Source organism: Dicentrarchus labrax, unplaced genomic scaffold, assembly GCF_905237075.1.
Source record: "Dicentrarchus labrax unplaced genomic scaffold, dlabrax2021, whole genome shotgun sequence".
Taxonomy (NCBI): Eukaryota; Metazoa; Chordata; class Actinopteri; family Moronidae; genus Dicentrarchus; species Dicentrarchus labrax.
Window position 1 is genome coordinate 16,502,119 of NW_026136722.1, and position 9,139 is coordinate 16,511,257.

A 9,139-nucleotide genomic window follows, 5' to 3' on the forward strand; every position below is an offset into this window, starting at 1 on the left:
AATTCAGTTTTAAAGGTATAGTCTGTGAGATAGTGGATGCTTTTCCACATTTAGTTCTGGTTGCTTACTGTTAACTGACTTTAAACACACCAACCAATCACAGTTTTCCAGTTGTACCGAATAGGATGGCCTCCAAGGGGGGAAAAATTACATCGTCGCTAGTGGGTTTTTAGAAATAAAGTCGATAAGAGAGTCTGGGAAAGTCACCACAGTGGCGACACTGAACAACGGTACCGGGCGGGAGTCACACACGTTAGAAAATTAAAGACAAATAGAAAATAACAAGAGACAGCGCTCAACGGCAGACATGTTACCCAGTTTACACACAGCAGCAGCAGCAGACAATCTTTGCACACCTGAAGACGGAGCGTGTTTTCGTTGAACTCTAACACACACAAACAAGCAACCAGTACAAACACGTAGGCTGCAACCACACACACACACACACACACACACGCTCACGCACACAAACACAAACCCATCCAAACATCCTCTCCTTCGTCTCTCCATCCCACTGTGCCTGCTCACGGAGGGAGATTCAGTGGCCCGGTTGCCATGGAAACCGGGCTCAGTGTACCAGCCAGCTCCACCGTTGGCTGATTGTGGCTCCTGTGTATTTGTGTGTGCAGTGAGTGAGTGTGCACTTGCGTAGGTGTGTGTGAGACTGTAAAGCCTATACAGGGCTCTGCTTTGAGTTGTTCAAGGGGAGGCTAAAATAGGCTGCATGTACAAAAACCTATAGGGCGCCTGCATGCTTCCTCTGCTGCGATTAAACCCGCTGTTTTAAAAATCTTAACATGGTTTCAGGATTGCATTCATGTGTAAATACTTCACACATTAAACTGGGTTACTAAATCAATTTTTGGATTTTGTGCAGCATTTCAGCTGTTTAAAAATCCCTGCTCCTTCCGCTGCTAGCCTCGATGCTCAATGCTGCGCAGTAGCACGAGACAGGGGAGGACATTTGTCTCAGGAAACGTTCAATCATCCTTACTACGGGTAATGAGTTCCTTATACAGTGTGAGTGGTTATGAACCTGCAGGCCCCGGCGCACGTGGTCCTCCAAGCCAGAGTTAATGAAGGACAAGGCAGTGGGAAGGGTGATGTGTGTAGGCGAGGATGCTGCTAACCTTTAGAAACCACAGGAGAGTTCAGCTCCCTGTGTTCACCAACAGCGATGGGATTTTCTTCTTTTTTTTCTGAAGCAACACCAGTACTGAACAGGTAAATGTCATTCAGCACAGGGCAAATCATTTCCTCTCACAAATCAAGAGGTCAGACGGAAAAAAAAAAAAAAAGGGAGGGGGCTCATTTAGCTGCCACACAGTGTGGCTTTTGAGAAATGACATGTCCAGACAGGACTGCTGCCTTAAACCTGCCTCCTAAACATCCCGAGGATTGTCCCAAGTGTTCCCGTCTGATAGGAGAGGCTCCTTCACCGGTTCTTTGCCGGAAAATGATGCTGGACTCCATCTGACAGAGCCAATCAGCGGATCTCATCTTACGGACAGGGGCAAAGTCAGGGTCAGAGGGGAGTAGTGTGGGGATGAGTCTAACACCTGGGGACTAATCTGTTGATGTCTTTCAACTCCATCTCTGTGACCATAGAGCTGTGTGTAGCTGTAGTCACAGGGGTTTTACTATCTATTATCAAAGCCATTTCAATGTGTGAGATACAGTCCAGGAAGTGGGCTATCTGTGACAAACACACAGGTGAAGAGAGAGTGATATGAAAATACAGGGTTTCAGCTTTTGGGAAAAAGCACTACGAGATGGCAGATGAACTAGGATGAGAACTGATGTGGTAATAACAGTTTGCTAACAGTGACGTAAATGTGGTGGGATCAGTTTTTCCTCCTCGTAGATGCCAGTTTTAAAGATTATACCTGTTCCTTCAACCTCCTGTGTGCACGCTTCAGACCTTCCAAGCTTTCAGGAGTGATCCCAGTCATGTTACTTTAATTTTATATATCCCAGACTCAGACAGAAATTCTTGCAGATATTTTTACTGTCGGCGCTACTAATAATGCAAATTGTGCTTTAGAATAAAAGTGTAGCTAACTCTCCACAAACCATCTTTAGAGGATTAAAATCGAATTAAAGTGATCTTATTCTTATTGGAATGACTCAAAGATTAACATCAGCTGAGACAAATGGAAAAAGGGGTTCCAGGGTTTGTCAGGCAGATGGAAGCGTGTTCCAGTGAGAATAAAATCACACTGTTTGGAGGGTAAATGTGAGACGTTTTCCATCATTGGTCAATTTTATAAAAGTAACACTTTCTGACATTTTATTAACCAATTACTGAAGAAAATAACTAGCTGTCTGATAATTATATTTATGATTAAATGATTCAAGACATAAACATATAGATGTCCAAAACACAAAGATAGAAAAGATAGATTTAGACTAGCCCTTTTAGATTGCTTTTTTTTTACACTGATATTAAACTGAGAAACGCAATAACTTCCCGCATTTTGTGGAGCTGGAAATAGCAAATGTTTGACATTTTAACTTAATAAATGACTTAAATTATTCATCTATTATCAGATTTTCTTTACTTAATGTAGGTAAGTTGTAAAAGTTGAATGTGAGAGAAAAAGGAGATATAAGTTAATCTGGAGCCACTGAATTCCCAGCATTCAAAGTCCTCACTTTGACTCCATCAAACTTTCATGTGATTCTTCATTAAAGAAAATGAGAGGGAAGTTGAGACTGCGTCTGGCACCTGGATTAAGCGGTCTGCAGGACGGATTAAGTGTCAAATGTTACCTGTCGGACAAAACTGTTGGAGGTGGTGTCAGAGGAGGTGCTTCCATCCGAGCGCTTAAATCGGCTCTTCCTCTTGGCGTACTTTCCCTGAGAACAGAGAGGTCGGAGGGCAGAGAGGGGAGGGGGAAGGAGGAGGATTTGGAAGGACAGAGAAAAGAAAGACAAGTTTAATTGCATTGCTTCATATTAACTTAACTTGACATATTTAGCAGAAAACCTTGTTTCCGGGGAGCATGACAGCCATTAACATTTGACATAGCGTTTGTAAAAGCTTCTGAATATGATCAGGCAGTCAGATAGAGCCGGAGATAAAGCAGCAAAGACTCCCAGACTGGAGAGGAAGTCAAACAGCGTCCGCCAACAGCCTTCATTACTTGTCATTTTTCATGTTCTGATGCAAACTGGGACCTCGTAATCTGATTGGCGGACCCCTGGCAAATGGCCTATCCGGGTTGGGCAGAGGCCACACATTGCATTACGAGCCCACCCTGCCCACGTCGCCATGGTTACGCAATGCCTACTAATCGCATTTGTTGGCAATCAAGGAGACTGTTGTTCTTCCAGCGTGACAAAAGAGAACTGCTGGTTAAGATAAAGCTTAGAAATAAACAAGGAAGATTAATATACAGAATGTGTACGTGTTACCACCATTACAGAGCACAGTTAGTATGTCTGTAACTCAACACACACACACCTGAGTGTCTGTGCTCCTGGGATATATGCACCTCAGGGGGTATAGCTCAGTGGTAGAGCATTTGACTGCAGATCAAGAGGTCTCCGGTTCAAATCCAGATGCCCCCTGATTTTTCTGTCATCTCATGTTTAAGTTGACGAAGTTATGAACAGCACAGATCAAATGACTGTGTTCCTTTATCGTGTTGTACCACAGTTCACCTTTACTTAACATGACTGCTGACCTTATTCAGAAAACACAATATTTTAGATACTAAGTGTCTTTTCTTCCTTCATCCAGACAGCCACAGTTTTCTTTAAAGGTCCACTGTGTAACATTTAGGAGGATCTATTGGTAGAGTTTACATATAATATTCATAGCTATGTTTTTATTAGTGTATAAACACCTGAAAGTACGAATCTTTCATATTTACAGATGCAAGAATTGCCATGTTTCTACAGTAGCCCAGAAGGGGGTTGCAGGAGTCTTCAACTACACTGCTAGATGCCACTAAATCCTGCACACTGGACCCTTTAACGCTGAAACTAACAATTATTTGCATTATCAATCAATCTGTTGACAATCTGTTAATTGATTGATCAATACAAAGTCAGAAAACAAGGTGACGCCTCCAAATCGCTTGTTTTGTCAAACCAGACGTCCAAAATGTTCAATTTACAGCGATATGAACCAGAGAAGAAGAGCAGAGATATTGACATTGTCAGCTATGATTTTCTGTCAATCAATTAACTGTAGCCTGACTTTTCTTTCATCTCAGATCTGTTTGCAAATCAACTGCAACTTGAAACTTGCGGAGACACTGCAGCTACTCTGAAACAGCAAACACTGTGTTACCACTATATATTATAGCTGTGTGGTAATGCAGACTGCTTTAAAGAGTCTGCTGGTGTCATGCGCTGGTTGGAAACTCAAATATCAAGAAGATATGAGAGTCAGCTGCCAGACAGAAATCCAGTTAATAAAAAAATACCTACAGTAAAAACACTTTTGACATAAGCTACTGTCCCCTGCTCTCTCAATACGAGTCACATTATTAAATCTACAGCATAAAACAATGTGTTTTTCTGCTTCATTAATTAATAAAAAATGATCTAAAACAAATATAACCACATATATTAGATTGTGCATGGAATAATGGAATTATACATGACCTTTCTTTGTTTTGATATTATTCATTGGCCATCAGTCGCTCTGCTCTCCTGTATGAGTCGACCACTGTTATTTTCTGTTTAATTCATCAATAACCTACAGTAACCTGTACTGGTGCTGGTTTTGAAACCTCAGCTGTCTCCCACACATGAACACAACACACTTGCACCTCCTTCTATCTCGATCCGCTGAATTACCACACACTGATAAAGTATTGTAACTTCATACAACACTGAGAAGGGCTGGATATCAAATCGAAATACTTTTTCAATACTTGCTGACATCCAAAACTGTCAAGTATCAAAGGTTGTTAGTGAAAGTCTAGTTGAATTTTAAGTTTTTACTGATGACTGAAGACATTTTCCAACTTCACTTTTCGCACGACTGAGAAGTTTTAGAGAAACATGTTTACACCCCACAAGCTAAGATGATGAAATAAAGTATTATTATCTGTAACGACACTCAGCTCACTGTTTCACCATCGATATTGAACATTTTGAAATGATACTTAGTCCTAATACTGACATGGAGTATTTAAAAACCTAAAATAACTAAGGCTACAGGAGGATGTTTAACATGTTCAGCTGTAAAGTTAAATAGTCAGTATGTTAAACTACATTTATCACGGTTAACACACACGTATTGTACACAGCTATGCAAACACTGAACGTCACCTATCGGCTGCTTAAAACGTGTTCAAATGTGTGTTTTTGGATCAGCAGGAGAGAGCCAGTGACAGGTTAACTACCCACCGACGGTGATCCCTCCTCCACTCACTAGTTTGTTATCACTGTCACATCACGTACGACATTGCACGCCGCGGCCCTCGGCTCTATGACGCCGTCCTGCCTGCCTTTAAACAAACACAACCTGTTACACCAGCGGCCAATCGGTGCGAACATAAAAAAACACACAGTGGACGAGAAGCTTTCCAGCGATAACAAATCAAAAAGGAGGACAAAACACACTTGTGTTATATGCTCCTCTGCAAACGCTCAGGAATTCGTTTGATTTAATTTTCAACCTCCTGCGGCGCTAAAATAATATATCTAGGCCTCGTGTGCTACGCTTGATTTACTGCTGCTGATGAACACACAGCAGGATGTTCCACAGCAAACTAACTGTGATACACCCAACAACAATGGGTTACCGGCTTTTAATGTTTAAATTGAGCTGATGATACATGAAGCATCACTGTCGGCAAATGTCTCCTCCTACACCGACTGAAACAGTTGTCCAAGAATCATGACTTTTTTAGAAACTGCCATGTGCTCTGATGACTGTGTTAGAGATAATACTGCTTGTTTTGTGTCGCTGAAGAGTAAACATTCAAAACTTTCTGACGGTGTTAAAGAAAAATAATCCCACTTTTTGCCAACATTTACAGGGTTTATGGTAACATTTGGTGGTCACATATATAGATCAGGGGCTTCAAACTGCCAAATGAGGTCAATAATATAATATAATTCGTCCTGAAAGATTATTATTTGTTTTAAACTACATTTTCATATACAATTAAAATAAAAACACAATTCTATTTTAGTTTCGACAAAGATAAGAGATGATAAGAAAAGAGCAGGTTTCGGACCTTCATTTGGCACAAAGATAAATAAAATCATGATAAAAATATATACATATATATATTTATATGTATATATTTTGTATTTTAAGTATGATGCAAGTAATGAGAATACTTTGAGTTTGAGACCCCTGATTTTGACATCTGATCACTGACTTAATGAACGTACTCAATAACCGTTCTCATTAACTTGATTCCACATCCATTACGCTCAGATTTCTATATGCAGATTGTATAGACAGTTAAAGGTTTGTTTGGGACAGCAGGAAGAGGTGTGTGAATATTATAATTTAATTTCTGCCAGTAGATCTTCCTAGACGTTACACACTGGACCTTCATGCCTCCTGTTCATACGGGCCATTAGGAGAAGTGATTGGGGACAAAATCCACAGTCTTCGTTTGGGCCAAAACTTATTGAACCATTAATCCGAAGCTGAAATGAGGCTGAGCAGTCTGAGTTATCAAGAGGGAATCTTGCAGAGTTACAGCATATTTGGTGCTAAATTCCCTGTTTTTGTTGGCAGCTCAACAGGTAAACACTGTCCAGGGGGGAAAACAAAGAGGAATAACTTTGCGTTACCAACTCATATAAGCCTCAGATGAACTTGTGAATATCTATTGTTGCACAAAACGATTTTGTCCTTAATTTTATGTATTGAAAGTGCATCAGGAAGGTATCTTTTAATGGCCTGTATGAACCGGAGGAATGATTTTAGCCATGTCTTTATGAGCATTTCACTATTTTTTTAAGACAGCGTTACTCGCATTAACGTGCTTTGCTTCATCCTAACACAAATCTCATGGTAATACCCGGCGTAAATGGAGTCTTACTCACCATCTTAATTGCTAAGATCTGAATGTGCAACACGACCAGGCAATCAGAGAGGCTGTAAACGAATCCCCAGTTCATCTATACAGTCTAAACCAAATTATCTGGAAGTGAAAACAAACACACCCCAAACAGAGATATTACCCACAGCAGTGCAAAATGAAGGATGTTAGGTTAAAGAACCAGGAAGTAGCTCTGCAGGAACCTAAATGTTGACGACGGATAGTTAAAGTCATCGTTTTCATTTGCAGATAAGTGACTTAGATAACGTGATTGCACTGTGGATGCCGTGCCACCAGATATCAACTGAGCTGGCAGATAAAATGTCACCGAAACACACAAACACATCTAAGTTACTACAATAAGACGCTCTGTGTGTGAGGCTCGTTCACAATTACATTTAACATGGTGTGTGTGTGTGTGTGGTGTGTGTGTGTGTGTGGTGTGTGTAGAGAGTGAGGGGGGGGTCTCGACGATCAGAGACACGATGGGGCGAGTTCCTGTCAGCAAAGGGCAGGGAAATGCCAGAGGAAGTAAGGAGGGCAGGCTTCCTGTTGGTAAACATCCTCCCAGATTAAGTGTATAATTAAAGAGGGTGTTGTGTGTGCACGGGGGGGGGGGGGCTTTAAACTGCAGGGAGGGAGCGTGGAGAGGGGGGGTGGCGAGGTGGTAGGTGGCGGTTGGAGGGGTGGCGATGAAGGAGTCCACCCAGAACCCTTACATACATTATTCTTCTCACAGATCTGCAATCTGACGGCGGTCAAGAGACACGATCTTTAATCTGAGCGAAACCCGAGAGCTGAATTCGGATCAGCTCTCGGGCCACACGGTTAATTTCTTCTTCTGTGGTGCGTTCTGGGTAGAAAAGGCCTCCCCTCAGGATATTAGAAATGCTGTTTCCCCCCCGGCTTGTTTTCACCACAGCGAGAGTTATAAATACAAGTACCAGCGTGACCCTGCTGCAAGTCTGCATGAACTTTATATCTAATTGATCAGAGGTGGCACACACACACACACACACACACACACACACACACACACACACACACCATTCCCCCCGCTGCCTGGCACAAGGAGGAGGGGGGTCCATCTGTTTCTCACCACAGCCTCGCAGCAGATAAAGATCTGATTTCTAAAAACAGGACAGGACGAGGTGAGATGGTGAGAGCAGGGATGGAGATAGTGGGACAACGTGGATGCAGAAGGAATCGGGAAAACTGGAAGGGGGGAAGAGAGGAGAGATGGGAAGGAGCTGGGAGGAGTGGGAGTAAGAGGAGAGAGCAGGACTTGGCATGGTTTGAAGCGTTGGTTGTCTGTGGTGAGGTGTTTTTCTTTTCTTTTTCTCCCTTTCTCCAGAGAGACAATGACTGAGCCCAGCGTGGGCGTGTTTGTTCTAGATATTTTCATCAATTTTTATTTATTTATTTATTTATTTTTTTCATCCATTTAAAAAACTGTTATGACTAAAATGTGCCCACGACATCATGTCACTTCCTAGAAGAAGAAAAAAACAGAAAAAGGCACGGTCTATTTGTAGCCGTGAAAAAAAAAAAAAAAAGAGTGACACCATCAAAAGTTGAGAAGATAAAATTGTAAATTAAAGGTGGAAAATATAAAAATAAATAAAACCACTTCACCAAGTTGAATTTTAGAGGATGGAGGATGAACATGGGAATTACTCTACACTTTCTCATGTCTCATTTAAAAAAAAAACTGTTTATTCTTATAAAAATGTTAAAATCTCTCCTGCAGCTTTTAACACAACATCCACTAATAGTTAATTACCCACTAATTAAACAAAGGCGTGGTCTTTCTTAAGGACCCAATGATGAGCGGACAGCATTAAAAACAAGCGTTACATCACATCCTACCTACATATGGTTACACACAGAGAGAGAGAGAGACTGGAGGCTGATAAAGCGACATTACCGGCTGCACACACAGGCTGGGGATGAAATTATGAATCCAATAAAGACAAAAACTACACGCTATCATCCATTTCTCATCCTCTTTGAATCATTAATTATCCAAGAATTCCGGCTTGAATCAGTGCAGCAGCATTTTCAGACTCCCGAAGGCAAATTAGGCGACTTAATTGCCGAACAACCTGTTAATC

The 9,139-nt window shown here is 41.5% G+C and overlaps 1 protein-coding gene and 1 non-coding gene across 3 annotated transcripts in view; one reads left to right on the forward strand and one right to left on the reverse strand.

Moving 5' to 3' along the window:
- The window catches only part of cacnb1 (calcium channel, voltage-dependent, beta 1 subunit), a 31,028-nt gene that overhangs the window by 21,494 nt on the left and 395 nt on the right, over nucleotides 1-9,139 (reverse strand). For both annotated transcript variants that reach the window (XM_051387885.1, XM_051387886.1), the window contains exon 2: nucleotides 2,773-2,859. In XM_051387885.1, the coding sequence (XP_051243845.1) occupies nucleotides 2,773-2,859 (87 nt within the window). The remainder of the gene's footprint in view (nucleotides 1-2,772; nucleotides 2,860-9,139) is intronic.
- On the forward strand, nucleotides 3,502-3,573 carry trnac-gca (transfer RNA cysteine (anticodon GCA)). The gene has a single exon. It is a non-coding gene; the product is annotated as a tRNA-Cys (tRNA).